General features: G+C 39.6%; 1 protein-coding gene across 5 annotated transcripts in view; it reads right to left on the bottom strand.

The window, feature by feature from the left end:
• VTI1A (vesicle transport through interaction with t-SNAREs 1A) overlaps nt 1–27652 on the bottom strand; it is a 350308-nt gene that overhangs the window by 315196 nt on the left and 7460 nt on the right. For all 5 annotated transcript variants that reach the window (XM_039237647.1, XM_039237646.1, XM_039237644.1 and 2 more), the window contains exons 2-3: nt 25303–25361; nt 20561–20671 (exon numbers count right to left, since the gene is read on the bottom strand). In XM_039237647.1, the coding sequence (XP_039093578.1) occupies nt 20561–20671; nt 25303–25361 (170 nt within the window). The remainder of the gene's footprint in view (nt 1–20560; nt 20672–25302; nt 25362–27652) is intronic.

Raw genomic sequence — 27652 nt, 5'->3', positions numbered from 1 at the left:
GATTTAATGTACTAAAATCAAGGATATGCTGTAAACAGAAGAATATGCATATGGAAATTCAGAAATGATGTGGCCTAGGGATTGGCCATGGAGTAAAGAAAAAAGATGTATGTATAGGTTTGGAAACTATGGTATCTGAGTCTTCAGTCTGAGTGGTTTTTATAGGAAATATAATGGGTTATTTTTTATTACCCATTAAAATATTACCTGTACCTTCTTTGGACCTGTGATATTACTGCATGCAATGACTACAAAATCTCACGATCTTGGATTTAAAAGGTGTCTCAGACTCAGATTTCCAAAAGGAGTCTTGGATAGCCTTTAACCATCGGACTACTCAGTATTTCAAAGACAGAGAGTAAACAAGAAAGAGTAGCCCACAAAAGGGCACACTAAAATAAGGATCTTCTGACATGTCTTTTCCATGTATTTTCTAAAAATGCATTTTCCAAAACATTTTTATGATGCATTATTTCATGCTTAACTAGGTAGAACACATATCACTAGTTTCATTTTTCAAATGAGGAAGGGATGACCCTAAAAGGGAAGAGACCTGCAAAAATTCTCCAAGGTTGGTGGTGGCCAAGGCAGGATTTAAATCCAGACCTCCTAACCGGAATACCCAGTGCTCTTCCCGGTCCACTCCCCTGCTATCCCATCTGAGCCTCTATAAGCCAAAGCTTTTTCAAGTGCTACATGACACTTTAAACTTAGGTCTTAGCACAGACATATAGTGGCAGAGTGTTATCGGAAATGCTTTAATATAAAGTATGCATGGGGCAGGGAGGGGATTCATAATGCTTTCCTCAGGTTCTCTTATTAACCCAAAATACTTGTACAGGTGAACAGAAGGTTGCTACGAAAAGATACAAGAGGTAGGGAATGAACATGGGCAGGAACATAATGAATTAGAAAAATAAATACATCTTGCAGTTGGGACTGTTTAAGGAGGGGCACTATGGAAGAAAGCTTTCAAGAGTAAATCTTACGGCAGCAGCTGCTTTTGACGGCCCATGAAACAGTAGAGGTAGCAGGCTAAAAAATAACAAAAACTTTGAAATAAGTTAAAAGATGCATGTAACTTTAAACTAACATCTCTTTCTACACAGAAAGGTTAAATTGTGAGGTTGACATTTGCATCTGTTATGTTGTCACCGCTTTCTGTCTATCGGCATGTGTACAAACACTATCTAAAGATGTCATCTGCATACTTTTACCAAAGGAGCTTATGAACAGGTCCTGTCAGTATATTTTAACACCCTTCCAAAACGTCAGCTTTCATCAGATATAAACACAACATGTTTAATTTATTAGTTTGGTCTTAATATAAAAAGTTGACAATCATATGTCACTATAACTATTGATAAGGTAAATACGGACTACAGAAAATGTCAAAGAGTTATTGAAATGTTTGCTGAAATACTACATCAAATTGTATTTATCAGCTCTTCTCTGCCAATGAATATGTCATATTTTCCTACGTACGGCCATTCCTGAGAAGATGTATCCAATGGCGCATTTCAGAAACTTCATCCTTAAAGCATCTTAGTTCCCAGGCAGAAGAAATTTAAAAAGAGTCAGAACACAAGGAAACACATGTCGTAACACATGGCATTATTATGTTGCTCCAGTAAAGTTAACCAGAAATTACACTCAAAGAACAACTCATACTAGATAGAATTGTTTGGTTGGAAGACTTAGGTTTTGTGTTCCTATCACTTACCATAGATGTTCATCAGAAAAGTTTGCTTTAAAATTGTGAATTCTTGGGGCACCTGGATGGCTCAGGTCATGATCTCGCAGTTCGTGAGTTCTAGCCCCACCTTGGGCTTGCTGCTGTCAGCACAAAACCCGCTTCAGATCCTCTGCCTCCCATCTCTGCCCCTCCCTCGCTTGAGCTTTCCCCCCAAAAAATTTTTAAATAAAATAGAATTGTGAATTCTTAGGGCTCCTGGGTGACTCACTTGGTTGAATGTTTGAGTTTGGCTCAGGTTGTGACTTCACAGATTGTAGGTTTGAGCCCCGCGTTGGGCTTTGCACTGAGAGCCAGGTCTGCTTTGGATTCTCTGTCTCCCTCTCTGCCCCTCCTCTGCTCACATCCTCTCTCTCTCAAAAATAAACAAATATTAAAAAAATTTTTTTAAATAAAATAAAATTGTGAATTCTTAAACTGAATTCAATAGGCACTTACTGAACACCTACTATGTGCTACATGTTTTGAATACTTCAGAAAATGTGAAAGTAGAAGAACCAGGCTCCTCTCTGAAAGATCATAAGATCTTTCGGTCGGAGTGATAAAACATAAGTAAGTGAAAATCAATAAATCATTTCAGCACTGACATGGAAACACTGTGTAAGTTGGTACAGGTTATAAACATAAGTACCAAGGCGAATGGGGAGTAAAGAAAATCTATCATGACAGGAAAGATAATTACAAAAGACTTCACAAAGGAAGTGAATAAAGGGCGAGCTGTTGTAGAAATGGAAGACATATCAATATGAGACTAATGGATTAAATGGAGCCAAAAGTTTCAAAGCATGCCTACGATACTAAACTGCACGTAGAATAGTTTTACAACAATTTGAAAACTTTTGCCAGTCTTGAAATGCCAAGCATTCCAATTTTCAACATGGTTCAACAACAGAGCTCGCTGACCTTAGGGAGCACAGAGGCTGCCCCTGTGTATTAAAGAAGTGGAGACACTGACTTGCCCAGTGGCACTCAGCTAGTTAGTATCAGAGCTGACACCCAAAGCCAGAGCTCTTGACCCTTAATCCGGGGTACTTTCCACTGCATCACACTGCCTCTCTGGGCAAACCACCTGCCTGAAATAAATGTAAGTTGGTTAGTGAACCAAATCTTTAAACTCTACACAATGGAATTCACGGACACTTTAAGGGCTCTTAAAGATAGTGCCACAAAGTGGTATGATTTGGTAGCTTTTGAGCAGATAAATTTGACTTCAAGTCATGGATCCAGATGCTGAGACCCTGGGAAAGTGTCTGAGTCTTTCGTAACATCGCATGTCTGAATCGCAAACCGGCTATGAAGAATATATGATATACTACGTGATGTCTAGCTCGTTACAGGTCCTCGGTTTTTACTTCTCTTTCCTTCTCCCTCCCCAAACCTTATCAGTGATCCTTCCAGATGAGGAATTTCCAATTAGCAGTAATTTTTGACTCAGAGGTAGATACTTAGAATATCTAGAGACAATTTTTGATCATCGCAGCTAGAGTGGGGCGGTGATGATCTACTGGCATTTGGTGGGTAAAGGCCAGAGATGTTGCTCAACATCCTACAAGGCATAGGACAGCTTCCCCTCACCCCCAACAAAAAATTATCCAGCCCAAAATTACAACAGTACTGAGACTGAGGATTTCTTTGGTCTATTCTAGACCAAAGAGGAAAACTACCCATGACTACCAGTGTTGAGCTAGAAAATAGATCCTATCTTTTCTGCACCCCAAGACAAACATCCTAACTTTACCAAAGTATCAAAATCAAGGTAGAAATGTATCAGATCTCCAAGGTGGGGTATACAGAGGACAAAAATGCAATTATGTTAATATTCCTTGCTATACGGATTCTTCTATACATGCAAATCTGTATTTCCAGACACATGGAAAGATTATTTCCTTAGAATCTCCTTGAGGGATCAATAATTAGTTAAAAAGATATAAGTTTCTGAATCTTTATTCATTTTTTTTTTAAAGTTTAGTTTTGAGGGAGGGAGGGTGGGAGGGAGAGAGAGACGGAGTGTAAGCAGGGAAGGGGCAGAGAGAGAGGGAGACAGAATCCGAAGCAGGCTCCAGGCTCCAAGCTGTCAGCACAGAGTCTGATGCGGGACTTGAACTCATGAACTGCAAGATCATGACCTGAGCCCAAGTGGAATGCTTAACCGACTGAGCCACCCAGGCACCCCCTGCATTTCTTTTTTTAACCGGAGAACTAGAAAATTCTTTAGGCAAATTTGAACTTAATGACAACATCAGTTTGAGATATTTCTTGGTAGTACCTAGATTCCAAAAAGACATTAAAAGTATCAGGATACAGCAGGAGTAGACAGATCACTGCACGAGTCCCAAGAAATCGGCACCCGAGGCAGTTGCTGCTGGCATCCTCACCCTTCTGGTACATACCTGGTACTTTCCCGCCCTCTCTCTTACGCTTTTATTTTCCCGACTCCTATTTTCTTTTCTTTTTCTTTTCCCCGTCTACGCCTCTTGTCACTTGCCAGTGACAGTTGTTTAGCCCCAGTCATGACAGAACTCAAAAGAGTTCTGCTGCTTGTTTAGCGGCAAAGTTTCAATAACGCTTTCTGGGAGAGAAGAAGGAGGGAGAACCAGGAGTGTATTTTCATTTGCATTCTCTAGGCGCTATACCTATGGAAAAAAGATTTTGCAGAGGTGGTATTAAAAGAGCCCCCATTTTAAATAAAACATTAAAAAAAGATTTTAAGGGACACTTGGGTGGCTCAGTCAGTTAAGTGTCCACCTTTGGCTCAGGTCATAATCTCACAGTTCGTGAGTTCAAGCCCCGCATTGGGCTCTGTGCTGACAGCTGGGAGCCTGGACCCTGCTTCAGATTCTGTGCCTCCCTCTTTCCCTTCCTCCCTGCTCGTGCTCTTTCTCTCTCTCAAAAATAAGTAAAATATTAAAAAAAATTTTTTTAATTAAAAAAAAGAGCCCCATTTGAAAAACATTATCAAGGGCTCAAGAAATACAGTTGCTCATAATGTATTTACTAATATTAGAAAATATAGTATTTCTTTTTTTTTTTTAATATTTTTATTTATTTCTAGGAGAGAGAGAGAGACAGCGTGAGCAGGGGAGGGTCAGAGAGAGAAGGAGTGACAGACTCTGAAACAGGCTCCAGGCTCTGAGCTGGCAGTCAGCACAGAGCCCGACCCGGGGCTCGAACCCACGAACCGCGAGATCATGACCCAAGCGAAAGTCGGACGCTTAACCGACTAACCCACCCAGGCGCCCCAGAAAACATAGTATTTCTAATTTTGCTGGGCTTAAAATCATTCCTCTTCAGAGTAAAAAGTGAACTCTTAATACGAAGGGACTATTGTAAGTGAATTTGGTCTTGGAGATTTCACTCAGAAAATGCCACAATATGGTATATTTTAAGTATCAGTGTGAACCACAGTGCCATCTATGGCTACCTGAATTAGAAAGCATAATTTTGCTATTTTGACTATCTCCGAAGACTAGGAAGATAGAAGCATTCTCCGCTACAGAAAGCCTTGACAAAAATCTTACCCTACATCTGTATTTTCAAGATACATAGAAAGATTATTTCCTTAGAATTTACCTGAGGGGGTAAGAGTCAGCTAGAATAATATAAATTTGTGGATCTTATGATATAAACATTTTGAAATCACATACTTTCATGAGGATAATCTAACTGTAGAGCCGATAGCAAAATAATATACCCATAATCATCCAAGACTCAGCAATCAATTCCCTATGTTTAAAAAAAACCTGAGAAAATAACAATTATTTTCCTTTAAGAAAGAGAATGGATTTTAAGACAATAATTAAGACACAAAAGGGTATTTTTTCTAATCCGAGTCTTGTTTTGACTGCAGTTCAGAAGCAGTTGAAAAGTGATTTCATAATCAAAAACTCCAAATGCCAGTTGATATGATAATCATAAGATTTAAATTTGATATAAGCTATGGGCTACGTAAAATTAGAAATTTTTCAACCTGGCCACAAAAGGAACTTCAATTTTCTCCCTAAATGAGAGAAATCCTCTCGTAATTCTATCAAGTTGTAAGTTATTTTCCCCACACCAATGCACAGCTACCATCATTTGGAACCAAGTAGATTTTCTCTCTTTCTTTCTGTTCCAAATTCACTCGGCTTACTGCCAAGAGAAAATACAGACACGGGGGAGGCAAAGAGCAATTCTGTTAAGATCAATGAAGATGTTGGCCATAACAGAATCCTATTTATCCATCACATCCGTACTTCTTTTTCTGATTAGAGATTACTAGCAATTTCTTGACAATTCTTGTACAAAATTAAGTTACAATCAGTCTTGCAAGACTTCACAAGGGAAGGAAAATCTATATATATATAGTTTTCCTACTAAATCCCAAAACAACACACACACACACACACACACACACCCTTTATAACTATTCCATTTTTAAAAGGGGTTTTAATATTCCTATTTCCAAAGCAGTTAAAAGTGAGTACTTTACAAACAACAAATTCACATAAGGATGTTCTATTGGCACTGGCTTAAGAGGTCAAAGGTACAGTCTATTTAGTAGTATGTAATTAAAAGCTGAGGGTTTTGTTTTGCTCTAAGTTCAAGTCAAAATTTAAAATGCTTGTTTTGCCAACTAGGGAGAAAAATGATGCTATGCTATGCTGGGCTTATGGCTTCGTGCTACGGCTTCCCTGTTTTCCCCAAATAAAGGTTATCATAGCACATACTTTTAAACCAAAAGGAAATTAATTTTTAGGCAAGTTCTTAATGGATACAAAAGAAATATGGGTAACTGTTACTGTAAGATACTGGATTTGCCAGTGTAAAAAAATGTATGTAAAGTAATAGCATTGAAGATTTGAGAAGGGGAAAAAAAGGAAAATAAGTTAAATGGCACTGCAACTCTCAGGAAAGAAGAGCTTCATTGTTTCAAGTGCTTCATTTAAATATAAAGCAACTCACATTACCTAGCACAAGTGGTCTTCCAAAGGCTTCTAACCATAAATAAGATAAAGGGTGAGCTCAACTTAACCAAGGCTTTGCTGAGCTCGCAAGCTCATTGAGCTCTGATGTCCAAGTCAGCCCACACCACTTAAATCACAACGTCTGGGAGTGGGCGCCTGGACCTCAGGATTTTCTAAAGTCCCCCAGGTGACTTCCATGTGCAGCAAAGTCTGGAACTAAGGCTCTGGTCCATATTGTACATGGGATGCAGTATCAAACACTCTTCTCCCCTCCCATTTGTCTCCCCTCTTCTTTGTCTACCTGCTACTTCCAATCTGAATAGCCACTGCTTCTCTCACATTTCTCCTCATCCTTCAAGCCCCAGTGTGGGTATGACCCGCTTGTGGGTGTCTTCATTTCTAGAGAAACACCCAGGTTGGATGCCCGTCCCTGAAAACATGGCCTTTCATGTACTATCCCATCAGAGCCGCCATGATTTTACTTACCACATTATTATAATGATTAAGTCTATGAACTTTTTTTTAAGTTTATTTTCTTTTTCAGGGTTTATTTTATTTTTCAGAGAAAGAGTGTGAGCAGGGGAAGGACAGAGAGAGAGGGAGACCAAAGATCCAAAGCGAGCTCTGCACTAACAGTGAGCCCGATGAAGGACTCGAACTCACAAACTGGGAGATCATGATCTGAGCCAAAGTCAGACACTCAACTGACTGAGCCATGCAGGCACCCCAAGACGATAACTTTCTTGAAAAATAGATCTTATTCATCTTTTGACCACTTACTTGATGCCTGATACGTAATAGATACTAAATATATGTGAGTTGTTTATAGTAATCTATACCAAAACAACCACAAATTGTTGAAAGCCACCAAAATTGAAACTAACATAAATTATGTAGATAGAACACCCGCTTTAAAGTTCTCTTCCTCAGCTTCCTCATTTTTTTTAGTTTGAAATTAATTCTAATATTAATTGTTTTGCTAGTGAAAATTTGATTTAAATCATTTCAGCTCCCACTATATTCTTTCTAGTTGTGTATTATCTTGCCTTACATATTTGGGTATATTCTAAAAAAAATTTTTAATGTTTATTTTTGAGAGAGAGGAAGAGTGAGGGTGAGAGAGAGAGAGAGCACGTGAGTGAGCGAGGGAGGTCTAGAATGAGAGAGGGAGACACAGAATCTAAAGCAGCTCCAGGCTCTGAGCTGTCAGCACAGAGCCCGATGTGGGGTTCGAACCCATGAACCACGAGATCATGACCTGAGCTGAAGTCTGGCACTTAACTGACTGAGCTGCCCAGGTGCCTCTGGGTATATTCTAAACCAAATTATCAGTATATGACAATGTTTGGAACTTTTAAATTATAAAGCTGTTTGGTTGTGTTTAGGTATGCTGACGTCAATTCTTTGTTGATATTAACAACAATGTTGAATGGGTCCTATGGAATTTTCCCCCTTCCCCTTCTCAATGCTGGTATGTTAGGCCAGTGACATAATAATGCAAAGACAGTGATTTCCGAGAGTTTCTCGGAAATGTCAGTTATTAGAAATTAGAGAAAGAATGGGGAGGAAATCCAAAGTTAATAATTCAACATGTATTTTCAACTTTAGGTGAAAAATTCAGTACAACTATAACTCTAATTAGTAATATGATATACATGTAATAAAATAATATATAGTTCCATTATCCTTTTACTGTTAATTCTGAATCTACTACCACAAGGTCAAAGAGACACTGCTTGTATAGATTAGTTTCTAAGATGTTTTTTACAAAATTAAGATGCAGTAGAACTAAAAGTGATGCAACTTAGCAGGTCCTATGTGAGAGTAAGACAGGAGACTTAAGGTCTCAGTTCTTTGTGTGGACAGCAGTTACTCTACTGAAGCACTAAGAGAGGTTTACGTTTTTAGGATATTGGAGAAATCTATAGGGGCACCCAGGTGGCTCAGTCGGTTAAGCGTCCGAATTCGGCTCAGGTCATGATCTCACGGTTCGTGGGTTCAAGCCTCGCATCGGGCTCTGTGCTGACAGCTAGCTCAGAGCCTGGAGCCTGTCTTCAGATTCTGTACCTCCCTGTCTCTCTGACCCTCCCCTGATCACACTGTCTCTATCTCTCTCTCAAAAAAAAAAAAAAAAAAAAAAAAGAAGAAGAAGAAATCTATGGCTTTAACACAACTTCACTTCAAAACTCTTGAATTCTAGGATCACTGCTGGCGCACAGCAAAGTCACTGATGAAAACTCAGTGCAGTGTGCTTACCCAGTTCTGATTTTATGTGATGTCCGTGTTTAGCCATTAGGTGGGCAGAAATGATATGATGATGTAAATCTGCAGATACGGAAAACTGCTGCACAGGCAGAGTGTGGCACATCCGAGACCTTGGGGGTCCCATTCCTGGGCTGTTCTCACAGCTTCATGCTTCCTCTTCTGATAGTCATCCATGACCAAACTGAGCTTGCACACGATATGAGAAAAATACGGGTGGACCATTTCTAACAAATGTCTAACAATATATACATAATTTTTTTGAAGTGTAAATAAAGCTGTCAAATAGGGGCCCGAGATCAGACAGCATTTGAAATGAATAGCACTGAATCATGTTCTTTTAAAAACAGTAGAAAAAGAAAAATTTAAGCTTCACTGAAACTAAATAGAATATAATCTGTAAGATTCTAACCATGGAGATAGTTTTCTCCTTCCTAAGCTTTTTTTTTTTAAAGCACATATGTCCATAAGGAAGACAACCCTAGTCTTACTTCAGTTGAAATTTATTTGTAAAATTTATTTTTGTGTAGGTTTATACAAAAATAGCAAAATAAGAAAACAATGAAACAAAAAATGTCAGTCATTCAATATGCAGAGATACAACATTCCATTGGGAAAATCAAAAAGTATCAGGTAAAAAATTCCGAAGAGATTCGCAAAGGGTACTCTTCTTTGAAAGTACAGAACACATTTTTCAGAAACTCATTTCATTTCTATAATCAGACATTTCACACCAAGGCCGACGCTCTGCGATGTAACTTTCCAAACCATAAAATCTGACACTCCATTTTAAATGCAATTATGGGGCGCCTCAGTGGCTCAGTCGGTTAAACATCCAACTTCAGTTTAGGTCATGATCTCACGGTCCGTGAGTTCGAGCCCCATGTCTGGCTCTGTGCTGACAGCTCAGAGCCTGAAGCCTGCTTTGGATTCTGCGTTTCCCTCTCTCTCTGCCCCTCCCCTGCTCTCTCTCTCTCAAAAATAAATAAAGATTTAAAAAATTTTTAAAAATGAATGCAATTACAGGTCAAGCTCTTCATAACCAATAATATAAATTTCCATTTTCATAGTAGATTTCCATCTAAGTCCCTGACAGAGAGAACTTGTTTTAAACCATACTTAACAGAACGAAATGGAGAATGAGAAAATTTGAACATTTCCTTAGAATCTTCTGTGATGGAGACTGAGCTAGAGCGGCTTTGGTAAATCTGCAAAGACATGAGGAGCCTCAAGACCCAATGAAATACCCTGAGGATGGAGTCCCATTTCTCGATGTTCCCCGATCTGACCACATGTAAGCAATTCAGAAGGATTCCTAGAAAAGCTTAAAAGCTTCCACGATTTTATGAACTTCTTAAAAGCCAAAAGAGCAATTAGAGTCCACATTTGTTATTTGTTTTTACTCTTAAATATGATTCTGCCATCTTGGGGAACTAAAACACACAAAGTTAAACAACCTAAGCAAAAAAATGAGACCATCTCTACGCATCGTCTATTTCCTGGTAGGCTTCCAAGGGCTTGGACTGGAAAGTCTCTAGTGAAATCTCTTCTAGCCCCATTTTAACATCTTGTACGGGAAAGTTTAAACAGTTGACACGGCAAAACTCTTCAACTACGATTACACAGTTTCAAAACCTTCACCCTAGAGATAAGCTCAATGCTCCTAAAAGCTATATGCTAAGTCAGAAGTGCCTAATCTGCTTTAAGTTTTGCTCTGAGCCTCACCAATGTAGAACTACATAAAAGACAATGAGAATGGCATAAAGAGCAAATGAGGATTCACGAAAAAAGAAATAAGTAAAAGTCAGAACCAGGATGTGTCATTTCCAGTTGCTAATTTACCTCAGTGTAGCAAAGCACAAAATTGACACACTTTATTTGAATATTTTTGTAACCCTAGGGCTTAAGGAAGAAACCTCTGGTTCAGTTGGTGATGTTACATAATACAATTGTAAGTTTCAAGATCCCTAGAATATAGATAGGTTTAAGAGGCCAATGAACCTGTGGGCAGTGGTCCTGTATTGGAGCCATGACCTTGAGATTTTAAGTTACTCTAGCATCATCGTTACCAAGAGCATGACTGTCCCACTTTAATGTTTGGTACTGACCAGGAGAGTGAACAGCAAGTGCTTTGATAAGAGAGCATTTCATCTAAAAATCAATTAGCTACTTTTCTGTCCAAGGAAAGTATACCATACACAAAAAATGAGAAGGCAAAACTCAAAGGCAAAACCATGAAAAAGGCTTGTCTTTTAAACTACATAGAGCTTTACCCAGAGAAATGAAACAGGGGTTCCATGACTCTCGATAACAGAGTCTCTGACAGTATATTTACAGACTATCAGACTATTTTTGACCATGGGACAGTTTATAAGCAACCAGTAAAAAGTTTACTATTTATGAGCAAACAATTTAACATTAAAACAGAGCTGGCTTTTTGACAACGGCAATTAGCTTCTTCATGTTCCAAACACCAAATAACATTTTCCCATTAATTTTTAAACCAATGTGGCTTTAACTTAAAATAAACTGTACATCAAAAGAATGGAAAATAAACAGCCAGGAACACAATTTGACGAATTGGATTTATTTAGTTTATTTATCTAAACAGGGACCATTGGATCTCTTTAATAGGCTGACAGTTGCACTGGGCTGGTTAATAAAACATTCAACAGTGTCTTCAGCCAATATAGAAATGCAAATCCCATCAGAAATATTTTATTCATGAGGCAGTAATTTCAGTTACTACCAGTTCCTTTAAAAAAAAATAAAAAATGGCACTCTGCAAATAAACAGTGCCATCTAGTGACTAACAATGAAGCCAAATTTGCCACAGGTTCATAATTAATCTCTAAAAATCTTACCTGTTTTTATCTTTCTTTATTTATTATTTCTTAGGTAAGATCAAAGAGGCTAGGCAAAACAAGCAAACAACAGAAAAGTCAATGATAATTTGTTAAGTCATTTAAGAAGGATTATAAGGAGAGACAACTACATTAAAACCAATAAGTTTTATATTCTTTTTTTGTTTTAAAGCAACTTAGCACTGTCTCCAGAAGATATATACTTCATCTGCTTAGAAAATTCAAACTGCTAGAAATGCCATAATGTCATAAGAAACATTTACTCCTTCTGCCATAAAATGGCACTTCTATAACTTTAATCCCAATGACTTAAAAACATATATATTAGTAAGTTTAGGTAGGGAAAAATATTCCGATAAAACTGCAAAGTCCAATCAGAGATCTGACACCAATTTAAAAAATGATTCACACACGCAGGCATGTGTGAGTACACACACACACACACAGAGATATGTGTATCAGTATATACTTTGACTTTGCCAATGACGACAGTGGGTATGGAAGTTATTTTTGCAGGTCATAAAGCTCTACAGGAGCTAAAGGCAATGGTCTAAAGCCCAAAACAGTTATCAGGAAAAAAATGGCACACTGGAAGAAAGTGTCAGAGCTTCCAAAGTGGAGAAAATCTATTAAGGCCGACTTCAAATTCAGTACATAAGACGAATGATGAAATATTTAATACATACTACTGTTCCATTCAAGTATACATGGTGGGGAAAAGGGTCAAGCACATGAACCTTTTACAGCATCTTGGATTAGGAGACTAGAGTGCCACACACGCACAGAGCAGCCCCCAGAAGGCATCACTACAGCTGAAAAGAGATGTTTGGTTTCTTCCCTATCCAGTGGGTCCATTTCCTGTGTCAGCCTCTGGAATTCTTGGAGGCTCTGTGAGTAGAAGATTTACCAAGGTCAATGCCTGTAATGAGAATCCTACAAACAAAGAAGCCCACTTGCCTGGTGATTTTTTTTGTTTAACCGTTTCACATAGCAGGGCCTTAGGAACAACTGTCTTAATGAAGTATCTGCAAACATGGAGAATTGTACATGTGCACATAAATTTAGTGTCACTTTCTCCCTTCAAGGCCATCATCATAGCAAGATAACTAAAATAGTCTTCAGTTTCTGTTTAAGAAATACTGAAAACGTAAAATGAGTTCAGGTTTAGACCAGATATGGAGAGCCTTACCAACATTAATATATCTTCCATGAAAGATTAGCTTAGAGAAGGAAATCTCAGTTACATCTAATTTTAGAGTTGTAAAATCTCCATAATGACAGATAACAGTATATTGCTCATATAACTGTGGATTAAATGAGTAATGCATTTAAAATATTTAGCCCCAGTCTGCTTATTATTTCATTTCTCAAATCACATTCTAACACTGGGAGGATATGGAGAAAGTACAATAAGAATGATCTGATGAGTCACAATAAAAACAGAAGTCCAAAGGATATTTTAACAAGAGCTGTAATATTGTTGAAACCCTTTAACTTGGTCATTTGCCTTCTGAGACATAACCCTGTTGAGATAATCCACCTCTAATATGTTCATCATAGCACAATAAATTACGGAGGGAATAAATGAAAATATATTACAATTCAATAAAAAGATGAACTAGTATCACTGACCGAAATATTATGCACCCACTAAAATGATTTTGAATGTACAGAATTGAAAAATACCAATGTTAGAATCTTGTGTTTGAAAAAGGCGGAAAACACATGAGTTGAGAAACATCCTTATTATGTAAAATAAAACAATAAATTATGCAAGGGAGAGGGGAACGGAAGACTGGGAGAAAACAAATCAAAATGTAAAACGTGCATCTTTGGGGGTTACAGGATATGGTGATGTTCTTTTCTTCTTTACTTTCAGAATATCCTATAATGAGCAGGTATTATTTTTACAGAAAACCAAACAATAAGTGTAATTTTTAAAAAAATGGTAAGCATGTTTATTAGGTGCACATAGTTGGGGAAACTTTCTTTTCTGGAACAGTTCTGCCCACTCTGGTTATCTTATTTCCTTCTAGAATGCACTTATATTCCTGCAAGAAGGATAAGCTGATGCTATAATTACAACATGTTACCAGTGACACTATCTAAATCTCTAAAACATGACTTCATGGTTTTTTATAGCTTCCACAAAATAGAAGTAAAAAATATCCCAGGGAATCATAAGAACAGAAAAGATAAAATGTAAATAGAAGCATCAAGTCTGTGACCTTTCCACAAAAATAAAAATTTAAAAGAGTTCAGCTTTCTCATTTGCACTTCTTAGACTTAAAAAAAAAAAACACCAGAATACGGCTACTGGCTTCACTCATAAACTCGGATACTCAAGTTGTCCATTCACCTGTTAAAAGAGAGAGTGCAGGTAGTAGCAGTAAAAGCTTCAAGCTGTTCCACAACATCCTTTGAACCCTGACCTAAGGGACCAACTCCGATAGTCTGCAGGTAGTTGGGTTTCTAGGGCCGTTCAGCCTCACTGCTGAGACTGTCAATAGAAGTGCCATTCTCTGATGTAGACAGCTTTGCACTAGGAGCTGGTCTAACAATCACATCACATAGTCTGCCAAACAGGAAAAGGACAGCATTCGGGCACCAATGACCTGGGATAGAAGTGAACTTGAGACTGGGGCTAAAGAGCTCTACTTCTAACATTCATTACAATCAATTCCTCCACCCCAAATACCGTATGTGTTTGTCCGTCTTAAAGGAAGTTCCGCTTTGTTGCAAGGAAAAAAGAAATATGCAACTATACAAATACACCACAAGATGGCGCTAGCACCACAGTACACTTTCAAAGACGTACAGGGCGTTCAACACCAACTGTCCTCTCCTAACCTTTGGAACCTTACGCCTGGGACATCGTGTCCTTGGTCCTTCTTTTTCTACTTTCTGAGACTTGGTCAAACACTTTACACAATGTTGGGATTTTTTTGTTTGTACACGTTTAGGCGTTTTTTTATCTGATTGATTTTTATTTTCTAAGGAAACAATAATCTTAAACTTGAAAAATCCTCAACTACATACTCCCCTCCTTTTGGTTGGTTCACTTTCCTGGAAGAGCCTCACATGACACTCCTCTGGCTAACCGTTCACCAATATTGAAGAAAGAAATTACAAGAACAGTTTAAATATACGAATTTTAATTAAAAGATTAATTAATTAATATATTTATATATAAATATATAATATATAATTAATTAATCTTTTTAATTTATATATTATAATACAATTAATATATAGTATGTTAATATAATATAATATTATATATTATAATATAATTAATTAATTAAGAGGATATTAAATCTATTTGTAAAGAAATGTGAAGTTGGAGATGGGGGACGCACAGGAACATGGAGGAAACATGTGAAAGTGTGTTTAGCTTATTTGATTCGGGCCCTGGCTCTAAACAACAGTGTGACTTTAAGGTAAGTCGTTTGGTCTTCCTGGTCCTCCATTTCTTCATCAAACAATGAGATGGTCTGATTTTTTAACTCCTCTGGACCTAATATTCCTAATATTCCTAACTTATACTGAAACTATAAGAAGCCAAAAGTGAACATCAGGAGGCTATACTAGGCCAAATGTCCAGGGTGATGGGGTCAGGCAAGTGAACGGAATCATCAGGAATCACAACAGTATAAAAGAGAACACGATGACCACTCCCTTCCTTTACCTTCCCACAATTACGAATACAGATTACAACCTGAATATTAAAATCTTTTAAGTAGTTACTTATTCAGCTATAAACTAAAATTTATGATATGGGTCACTATAAATGGTACACTATTTTTTTTTTTTGTTTAATTCTCAGATGTACCCAGTTATCTGCTGAGGACAATAAACATTAAAAGTACACTGAACTTCGATGGCAGTCATGACTGAGGAACTGGCACAAGACTAATCCTCCCACTCTAAACAGTTATAAAAATGAGTGAAACATATGAAGTAATTGTTTTCAAAAACTGGACAACAGGCAGTATGGCAATCCTCTGGAGAAGAGAAACATTTGAAATGAGTCCCACACTGTCATCACTCTCAGCCTGTAGGCACTTTCCAGACTACAGCACGTGGGGGTGGAGCCAAAATGGAGCACAGCATGTCACTGAGCTTAAGAGGCAGACATTGGAGTTTGGGATGGAGATGGAGAGGATTTAGCAGGGTAACAGAGAGGAGGGAGCTACACAGAGAAAGGGCTCCAGAAATCTATAAAGGGCTCTCCTTCAGTCTGTGGTTGAAGATGAACTTGCACACACAGAGGGCAAGGTCCCATGAGGTCTTGCAGAAAACAGGTATTGGGGGGCTATGGATGGAATCGGGATTCTGGAGGTCACCCAAAGCAGGCAGACAGAATTCTGACCAATCATAAGGTAGAGCATTCATTGAATGCTCCAATCACTAAAAGGAAGCCAAGAAAGGTCAAACCTCAAAAGTAGGTCTACTCTAGACATGTCCTAAAAAACCTTAACAATAAGCCTTGAGAGGATCAATCTGATCTGTTGGTAAGTTACCTGCTTGCCCATATAAAGCTCAACATTCTCTAAGGGGTGCCTGGCTGGCATGAGACCACTAATCTTGGAGTTGTGAGTTCAAGTCCCATCCATGCTGGGCACAGAGTGGGGGGGGTGGGGGCAGAAGGGGAGAAAGAAAAGGAAGGAAGGAAGGAAGGAAGGAAGGAAGGAAGGAAGGAAGGAAGGAAGGAAGGAAGGAAGAAAGAAAGAAAGAAAGAAAGAAAGAAAGAAAGAAAGAAAGAAAGAAAGAAAGAAAGAAAGATCATTAAAACATGCACTGTCAGCAGAGGTTATATCATGCCCCTGGAGGCAAACATTAGTTCTTGGGAGAATGAACAATTTAATACATTTCAAAGACATGGGGCCCTTCAAAGGGCCATAGTATATGGACAGATGTACAGATATAGAGTATATCTGTATCAAAATTTCATGGGGTAGAAGGAAGAAGGGACAATTAGGAAAAAAAGTCTAAAAAGATTCCTTAGGGGGGCAATAATGAATAAAAGGTTGGGAAGCACTAATCTAAAGGAAACCAACAAAACCTAGGCTTTTAACAATGTAGGATCCACAATACCAAGCATATGACAATAAAATTCCTAAACACATGAAGAAGCAATGGAACAGAACAGAAAGTCCACAAGCTGACCTGGATTTTATTCATCAGGCAATGAGTACTCCATGGGATTTTGTGGAACAATATGACATATTCAGATCAGTGTGTTAGAAAGATCATTCCAGACTGGTGCACAGGGTGGTTTAGAGCTAGACAAGAATAGAAGGAGGAAAGGCTACTACAAACATCGAGATGGAGAAACCCGAAAGCTTCCAGCAGTGCAGATGAAACTGAGAGATATTTCAGTGGTAGGATTGCTAGTTCTCAGTGATCAACTGGAAGCACAAAGTGACAGACAGGAAGAAATTAAAGATAACCCTGAAGTGACTAGAGCTTGTCAAGTTTAAGTGTTTGTGTGAAAGGGACGCTGGGGTAAAGTAAGTCGTGAGAACTGTGAATCCAGGGGCGCCTGAGTGGCTCAGTCAGTTAAGCGTCCGATTTTGCCTTGGTTGATGATCTCACGGTTTGTGAGTTCGAGCCCCGTGTTGGGCTCTGTGGTGACAGCCCAGAACCTGGAGTCTGCTTTAGATTCTGTGTCTCCCTCTCTGTCTCTGCCCCACCCCTGCTTGTGCTTCGTCTCTGTCTCTCTCAAAAATAAATAAACATTAAAATTTTTTTTTAAAAAACCTCGGAATCTAGGGCTATAGAGCTCTGGTTAGAGACGCAGGTGGGTAGAGTGCCATTGTGGAAGCCATGCGAGTGGACAAAGCCACACAGAGACAGACAGTGCAGTAAGTGGAGAAGAAGCCTAAAGGATCCCAGGAACAGGCATGGGAAGAAGGGGAGGGGCCAAGAAAAGATAACAAGTAGATAATGAGGGTCAGAGAAAAAAGTATTGGGCTGTCTTCTCCCGTTCTTCATTGGTACAAATGACCCCCCAAAGTCTCAATATCACGAGGAGAAGAACAGATCTGCTTCATTCAGAATAAGAGCAGCTGTGCTCTTTTTTTCTTCGGGTTCAAGATTTCTAGGTACGTTACCATGAGAAATATCTTTAAGAAGATATTCTTCATTCCTTTAAAAATAAAAGCATTAAATATAAAAAGAAAATAAGGATCAAAAGGGAATTATGTAAGTATCTTCCACACTCGATTCGAATCCCTCCTGTGACGTGTGGTGACGGAAAGTGAGAGAGCCGGAAAGCAGGAGTCAAAGGGGCACTCACTTCTGCATGGCCCCCAAGGGCTTCTCATCAATCCAGAGTAAAAGCCAAGGTCTTTATCATGCCTACAGTGCCCTTGTAGGTCTTTCTTCTGTCTCCCACTGTAAACAAAACAAATGCGCCTCTTCCTCTTTCAGTCAGGCCTCAGAACACCCCAGCAAAAAAGCCACGACCACTTTGCTAGCCACTTTCACCGCTTTACTCACTTCATTGTCAAGGTCAGTATGCACCACTACCTGGAATTATGATATATATGTATTTGTTTGTTTGTTTCTTGTCTTCCCTACTAGTACTCACATCCCATGAGAGCAAGAACTTGAACTTAATCGCAGCTTTTTCCAAGCACCTAGGACAGTGTCTATACACAGCAGGGCTTGAGAAAGATGTGCCGAATGGAATCCAGAAACAATCTGAACCTCCTGGTTCTATCATGTGTAAAATGGGGATAGTCACCTACCTCTCCTCTGTCTACTCTTCACACAGTGAAATGACGTAGTGCCCGTTAGAGCATTTTATAAACTCTAAGTCACTATACAATGGAAGGGGGTGGAGGTCGTGGTGAAGGATGCTTCCTAACATAGGAGAAGAAAGTGGTGCGAACAATTATACACATAAACACATGCATTTTTGATGATGGCCAGGAGAATATATGTTTAGTTCACAGTTACCGGATCTGTTTCTCTTTATAACAGAAAATATGCCTGAAAAATACTTACCCACGTATATAATATCCAAATACCTAAAGGACTCTACCCCGGATTATATTCTTCAGGAGACAAAAAACACTGAAGATTGAACTAGCTGACTTATGAGCAATGGAAGCAACTTAATTTCTGAAAATAATTTTAAGAAGAAAAGATTAAAACTAAATTCCATGTTATGGGCTGAGTTGTGTCTACCTCCATATGTTGAGGTCCTAACCCTTAGTACCTCAGAAAGTGACTACACTCGGAGAAGACTTAATTGAGTTAAAGTGAGGTCATTAGGGTGGGCTCTAATCCAATGTGACTGGTTCCTTATAAGAAGGAATCAGAACACAGACACAAAGGGAAGACCGTGTGAAGACCCAGGGAGAAGACGGCCATTTACAAGCCAAGGAGAGGAGAGAGGCAGAGGGAGAAACCACATGTGCCGACGTCTTGACCTTGGACTTCAAGCTTCCAGAACCGTGAGAAAGTACAGTTCTATTGTTTAAACCATCCAGTCTGTGGCACTTATCACGGCAGCCGTCACCAACTAATATAGTCCGTTACTTTAGAAACCAAGAGAAAAATCTTTGTAAAGGAGTTTCATAAGGATGACGTTACCAAACCACAACAATCCTCATAGATATTTTACTTAACTTTCATCATTTGTATTGAAACATTAACTTTAATTAGAATTGTCTGTGTATAAATTTGAGTGGTCAAATTGTTAAATCAATTTCATTTTCTCGCTATATCTCCTATCCTTGCTAGGGAGAGCCTACCTTTCCCAAAAGAGTCAGAGAAAGTTTTATCTAGCATAGAGCACGGCAGCTAGGCAGCTACATTCCTTTTCTCGATTTAGGCCCATCATGGATTCTTTTTTATTTTTGTAATTAAGAGAAACACAATTTAAAAGGCAATTGCACCCTATGACCCAGCAATTGCACTACTAGGTATTTATTTAATGGATATAGGTATGTTGTTTCTTTTGTGCACATGCACCCCAATGTTTTTTGCAGTTCTATTTACAATAGCCTAAGTATGGAAAGAGCCCAAATGTCCATCGATGGATGAATGGATAAAGAAGATGTGGTATATGTGTGTGTGTGTGTATATATACACATACGTATGTGTATACATATATATACACATATATACGTGTATACATATATATATACATATATACGTGTATACATATATATATATACATATACATACATATATACAATGAAATATTATTCTTCACCTCCCGAAGTGGAGTTGCTCAGCTGTATCTTTTATACTCCTCTGACTTTCTCATTACTAGCAATTTCAACATTGTATGTTTAAATTTACATTCTTAAATTTGCTATCAAGTGGGCAGAGTCGAAAGCCAGATACATAGGAAGAGAAAGTCCATCTGTGAACACTGCATCTTAAAGGCTGCAGACTATGAAAAGGCCCAAAATTGGGCTTCAAAATTCTAACAAATGCTAAGTGGCAATAAATACTGTCTAAACTCAGAAGACGACATGCTTTGGATTGACGTGCGAGTCGTGAATCCGACACTCCTCATATCCCATCATTAGCTAGCTCTTTAAGCTTTTATAGACCCCTAATTTGCCAACAGTGAAAGCTGTGCTGGTCTCCAGCACAGGTCCCTGGAGACGGTGCGCGTCACGCTCACTGAAGCACGTGGAGGAAACAATAAAAACCACAGGTGAAAATTCAGTTTAAAGATTAGTAAATATGACAGAGGGTGGAATCTGACTCACAAAATCTGTTTCAAGTTTGCCCATTTCTTGCTTGTAGCTGCGCATCCTGTTGCTGTACATCCCTCGACTCTGGGGGGGGATCTCCCGGACTTCCAGATCCATCTGTTCCAGCTGGAAGGGGGAGAAGAAAACAGGACTTAAACCCTGTGCTTATACTTTATTTGGCCAGACACTTACAGCTGAAAAGATTCAGTCCCAACTCCTCATTTTCCTCCTGAGGAGCCAGGCCACGGGAGCTGGCTGCCCACAGTCAAGTAACAGTGGGACTGCTTTTGTGCTTAACTTTTGTTTCGGTCAACAAATACTTCCTGAGTGCTTGCTAGTGACACACAGAGTGACAAAGCACTCACTTTGCCAATAATGTTTTTTTAAAACTTATGCATTAATCCAAACATCTTCAATAATAACAATTTTAATACCTTCGGTGTGTCCTATCATTCAGTCCAACCCAACCTGGTTTGGTCTTCTGACCCCAAACCACCAGGACCATGGGAACCTAAAACAAACCATGATTTCTACCCTTTCTATAAAATATCAGCCCAGACTAAATCATTTGGTGAAAATTCTGGAAACTCTCTTCTGATTAGGAAAATCACATGCCAACTGATATGTGATCTCAGCCTCCAGCTTGACTCCTACCTTATAACCATGTTGATATAGAGTTAAATGGATACAGCCATCCGCTAAATTATACAAAGCTCACTGAAATCACAGCAGCATACTGGTTAATAATCTGTCATTAATAACACTTTGGATACAACACATGCACATTTAAAGAGAGGCAATACAGAAACAGGATGATGATTAAGAACACAGGCTTTCGATTCAGACGCCTGTGTCCACATCATAGGGTCCATTACTTACTAGTCATGCAAATTTGAACCGGTTTATTAAGTTATCTGGGCCTTACTTTTCTCATTTCCAAAAATAGTATGTCTTCTGTAGGACAGCTGTAAAGATTATAAGGCATAATTCCCATAATGTGCTTACAATAGTGTCTCTTGCTTGGTAATCGCTAGATTAATGTTAAGAATAGGAGAGATGATTACTGACGACGACAAAGAAATAGAGCAGGTATGACACAGGCATCAGAGGCAGCTTATTTATACTTGGCGTTAAAAAAACAAAACCCAACAATGACAGCAAGTTGGCTCAGGCCATGTCTAATAAACTCACATCCAAAAATGCCACTATATATTTCACCTTTTAAAGTATTCTAATGAGTTATTTCCATAACTACTAAAAGTTTATCACTTACATAACTCTTCCTTGTGCAGCATTAGAGACTGAATAACGATAGGAGCACTCAGAGAACGAGAAAAACCATGTTTCAATTCACAAGCCTTAATTTTTTTTTTAATTTTTTAGTGTTTATTTATTATTGAAACAGAGAGAAACACAGCATGAGTGGGGGAAGGGCAGAGAGCGAGGGAGACACAGAGTCAGAAGCAGGCTCCAAGCTCTTAGCTGTCAGCACAGAGCCCGACGCGGGGCTCGAACCCACAAACTGTGAGATCATGACCTGAGCCGAAGTCGGACGCTCAACCAACTGAGGCACCCAGGCACCCTCACAGGCCTTAATTTTTATTTAAAGTGTGTGTGTGTGTGTGTGTGTGTGTGTGTGTGAGAGAGAGAGAGAGAGAGAGAGAGACAGAGTTTTAATTAGCCTTGACTTAAGTCGTGACCATTTAAATTATTACCATGTCTCTACATAAATGTGAAGCACCAATAAATCAAATAGTTACTCAGCAAGTCAATTATTTCACTTCCCTGAAATCAGTAAGTCCTCAGTGCTGACAAGGTGAGCGGCGTCATCCAAATGACTGCCAAAGTACATGTGAGTGAAATTCTGAGTTGACTACACTTTTGTTTAAGGCATTTTATAAAGACACTGGCAATGAAATTAAAAGTAGGTAAGAAAGAAAAAAGAAAACACACAACAAGCACTTCAAATGAAAGCAGAAATGAGGCTTACACAAGCTTACTTCATGTTGTCAGAACATGCCCCGTGGCCAGCACAAAGTGGGAGATAGTGGGGAAAAAGTGTTTCTGCTGGGGTCCTCATCCAAAGGAGAGAATGTAATACCCTTAACAAGGATGTATCAGAGTTAAGTAAATTTGCTGTCTGATCATTTTAAACAAATAGAAACACATATCTTAGACTGAACTCTTTATGTTAGTCATAAGGTCCATGAGGGTATAATTATATTTTATACTTCGTGGTACAGAAAAATCTTGGCTATTAGGAATCCAGCTTTCTAACATCATTAAGTAAATCGACGGCTCCAAAAAGTCAACAAATCAAAACACAGGCTTTTGATGCACAAGAACGGCTCCTAAGAACTCAACAACAGTATAAGCGGTCAACTCAGGATCCAAACAAGTGAGCAACTGTACAGTGCGATTCGTGATGAGCTTCTCAGCCGGAAGGAAGGACAGTCCCAACTGGTAGCTATGCTATGTAGAAGGTCAGTCGTGTTACATGAAGGCCGGGAAGCATGAGAGAAATAGCTGATTATAAAAAGAAAAGAAAGTACGGAGAAAAGCATTTGTAAAAAGGGGGAAACTTTCAAAAGAGAGGCAGACACTCGAAGCTGGAGTTGGACGCAAAGCTGCCACTGTAGAGGCAGTGACAGTGCAGCAGAGATGAGAAGTTGACCTCGCAGGGTCCGCAGAGCATCCTACATTTTGACGCCTAGGAAAGGGCCAGTGGCAGAGAGGACAAAGTAGCGGCTGTGCAGCTCGCTGCGTCACCAGCCAAAGTCACAGAGCAAAGGTCGGCCGTGCAGTGGGGAATGACGCCCACCTACTTCTTCAGACCCTCTAAGACAGCAGCCCCCTGTGTGTGGCCCTGTCAAGAAAAGTAACTCAGTTAAATTGGCTTGGAAACGCTCCGTGCTTGAGCTGGGCCCTGTGGTCCCTTCTTAGAGATTCATAAAGCCTCTTAGCCTACTTAAGGGTCCAAGGAGATTCTGTGGCAAAACAACAACCAAAAAAAAAAGCCACCTTCCAATTCTATTTAAGCCGCTAGTTTCCCAAACTTACTTGACCTGGTAACGGCAGTCACCAGAAACACACTTGGGGAAACTGTTCTAAGTCTGTCCGTAAGCGGGTACTGAAGGACCACCACGCAGTGCCCTGCATTATTTAGGGAAGGAACACACTCATTTAGGACGACAGCATTATTTAGGGAAGGAACACACTCATTTAGGACGACACTGTGGCAACAAGTAGAGTCACACTTGTAATACTTGGCTTTCAAACCCCAAACTGGGAAACAATACCTCTTAAAACTTTTTGTTCCTTGATTTGCAAATGTATTTATATAAAAAGCAGTAGATGAGGGGCAGCTGGGTGGCTCAGTCAATTAAGCGTCTGACTTGGGCTCAGGGCATGATCTCACGGCCTGTGAGTTCAAGCCCACATAGGGCTCTGTACTGATGGCTCAGAGCCTAAAGCCTGCTTCAGATTCTGTGTCTCCCTCTCTCTCTGCCCCTCCCCTGCTTATGCTCTGTCTTTCTCTGTCTCAAAAATAAATAAGCATAAACAAACAAAAAGCAGCAGATGAGCCACGGCTCCATGTTTAGCCTATTTAAATACAAGCTCTTACCCCACCACTTGTGAGTGTGGGACCCCAAAGTTACATAACCTTTCGAGGCCTTAGTTTCCCCACCTACAGAATGGGTGCAATCAGGGCACTAAGAATCACTCCTCTGTGGGTCTCTCATGTTCCCACATGTCTTGCTGGGAACATCAGGAATACAAGGCCCTGGCCGCTCCTTTCAAGCCATTTCTTAGGGTTATATTCACAAGGAGCAGCCCTGGGGGAGGAAATAATGGGTCCCTCCGGGACAAACAGCAGGCGTGCTCACAGGCTGCTACAAAGCAGGGCATTGCCCAGGCTCCTTTCCTGGAAGGTATTCTGCTGTGTGTAGGCATTTTTCCAGGATAACCTGCGTCGCCCCCATGAGTACTGGGGTTCAGGGAACAGAGGCAAGTGGGCTGAAACTCGGGTGGCACCTTTTGCTATAATAAAATTTTATTGTCTCTGACCTAGGAATCTCATGTCTTCCACCAGCATCCCTGAAACTATCGCAAGCTTAGCTGTCACAAAGCAAGAGGGGAATACCTTAGGTCCTTAACATTTTTTGACAGACAGCCTTTGTCTCACAGCACCTGTGTGAACCTTAAATATGACAGAGCAAGTAATGTGCTTAACCCAGTGCCTGGTACTGAGTATTCCTTTAACAGGCATTAGCTATTTATACCTATTAGGAAACATATTATGAAGGAAAATCAAAGGTAGTCACTTAATGAATCACCTTTATTAAGAAGAATAAAATCCCAAGAGACTATTAAATTCTCTTCAATGTAAAAACTGATGAGTTCCGATTTATAAAATGCTAATCAGAAATGTGTCACTTTTCTTTTTTTTTTTTAATGTTTTATTTATTTCTAGTAGAGAGAGAAACAGCGTGAGCAGGGGAGGGTCAGAGAAGGAGGGAGTGACAGACTCTGAAACAGGCTCCAGGCTCTGAGCTGGCAGTCAGCACAGAGCCCGACGCGGGGCTCGAACCCACGAACAGCGAGATCATGACCTAAGTGAAAGTCGGACGCTTAACCGACTAAGCCACCCAGGCGCCCCTGTCACTTTTCCATAATGTACAAAGCAGGCTAGAGGAAGGCGTCAGCATAAATGGCTCTGGTTTGATGTGAAAACATATTACCAAGTCTGCACATACCAGTTCTTTCGCTTCTTCGAGCTGTTTCTCCACGTTGGCAACCATCTGCTTCTTCTCATCTGAAACAAACAAGAATGCCAAGGAATTGTTAAGGATACAAATAAACTTAATATTTGAAACCTCCTATTTTTATATACCTTTTCCTTTCTGGTCAGAGCAGAGAAGTACTACATCAGGCAAATGGCCATATCGTTCTTCAGTGGGTCAGGAATCACTTTAAGCCACTGATTCTATGCTCTGAGGAAATATATTATCTTACACGGAGTACCTAATTGTGAAAAGATGCCATAACATTTCTAAGGGAAAACAAAAATCAGTTTGTTCTTTAGAAGAAACTGTGTCAACTGCAGCAGACATAATGGTTGTACAAGGATCCTTCAGAGTCCAGACTGTAATAAAATGGAATAACTGATTTATGAATACAATTTAAAGTCACTTGTAGTGATGAGCGCTGGGTGTTGTAAGTGATGATTCACTAAATTCTCTACATGAAATGAATATTACACTGTATGCTAATTAACTGGAATTTAAATAAAAACTTGGGGGAAAAGTCATATAAAAAAACAATTCCTAAAACTGGGCATTATCTTACAATCCTTTAAAAGATCGTACTTTTGGGGCATTTGGGTGGCTCAGTCAATTAGGTGTCAGACTTCCGCTCAGGTCATGATCTCACGTTCATAAGTTCGAGTCCCACATCTGGAGCCTGTTTCAGATTCTGCATCGCTCTCTCTCTCTGCCCCTCCCCTGCATGCACTCTATGTCTCTTTCTCTCAAAAATAAATAAACATTAAAAACATTTAAAAGATAGTACTTTCACTATGAATTGAAGTCAGAACTATTGATTCTATACCCAAAGTTATTACCTACTTGCTGGCTGTGGGATCTTGGATAAGAAAGAGGTTTTTTTTTGTTGTTGTTGTTGTTTTTCCTGAGACTCAGTTTGTACTCTCTAAAAGGGAAATTTTAGAAGTGGATTCTTTTTAGCTCACAAGGCTGATGTAAATAAAATTACTTTTAAATTATGAAGTGCTAAGTCTCTATGCAGTTTATTCAAACTTCACCATTTCGAGTTATAATTCAACTGTACTTCCCTTTTCTGAGAGAGACATGTCCTACCTGATATTTTCAGAAAACTTCTCCCCACCCCCATTCCAAAACAATCAATCCATTTATTCAGAGACGGAACCTAAGTTTTGTGCTAAGCAAATTTACTCAACATTTACAGTTTTGTACCTAACACCCTTCTTTTCTCAGGCAGTAACCCCACTCTTTTGAGGCTCTCTCCTTTACCAAACAGTGTGGAGTTTCCTCAAAAAATTAACAATAGAACTCCCCTTCACCAAGCAGGTCAACGGGAGATTCTATTTCTTTCTATGATCCTGCCCCTTTGATCACAATGACCTACCAAAGGATGGGCTTCTCACCCTCGTTGGACCAATCCTAGTAGCTCAATCCCTCTTTCCACACTGGTCTAGGGGTTGGAAGTAGGGTAGGCATATAACTCAAGAAGATCAATCAAAGTCCTAGAGCAATAGCATCCCTATGACCCAGCAATAGCCCTATTAGGAATTTACCCAAGGGATACAGGAGTGCTGATGCATAGGGGCACGAGTACCCTAAAGCTCATAGCAGCACTCTCAACAATAGCCAAGTCATGGAAACAGCCTAAATGTCCATCAACTGTCAAATGGATCAAGATGTAGTTTATCTATACAATGGAATACTACATGGCAATGAGAAAGGATGAAATCTGGGCATTTGTAGCAACATGGGTGGAACTCAAGGGAACTCAATGCTAAGTGAAATAAGTCAGGCAGAGAAAGACAGATACCAAATGTTTTCACTCATATGTGGAACAGGAGAAACTTAACAGAGGACCATGGGGAGGGGGAAGGGGGGAAATAGTTAAGGAGAGGGAGGGAGGCAAACCATAAGACACTCTTAAATACTGATAACAAACAGGGTTGATGGGGGTGGGGGAGATGGGAAAGTGGGTGATGGACATGGAAGGGGGCACTTGTTGGGATGAGCACTCGGTGTTATATGGAAACCAACTTGACAATAAACTATACTAAAAAAAAGAAAAAAGAAACTAGTATAATTTTCTCTTCACCCTCATATCTAGCTCCTTGAAGGCAGAGACCACTCTTCACACATCTTTGTCCTAACTCTGTATTTAGCCTTCTATAGTTCCTCACATTTTTTTTTAAATTTATTTCTAGGAGAGAGAGAGAGAGACAGCGTGAGCAGGGGAGGGTCAGAGAGAGAGGGAGTCACAGACTGAAACAGGCTCCAGGCTCCGAGCTGGCAGTCAGCACAGAGCCCAACGCGGGGCTCGAACCCACGA

This window comes from Hyaena hyaena, unplaced genomic scaffold (assembly GCF_003009895.1).
Source record: "Hyaena hyaena isolate Hyena2069 unplaced genomic scaffold, ASM300989v1 scaffold_128, whole genome shotgun sequence".
Classification (NCBI taxonomy): Eukaryota; Metazoa; Chordata; class Mammalia; order Carnivora; family Hyaenidae; genus Hyaena; species Hyaena hyaena.
The sequence above is the reverse complement of the archived record's forward strand: the minus strand, read 5'-3'. Positions and strand labels throughout refer to the sequence as shown.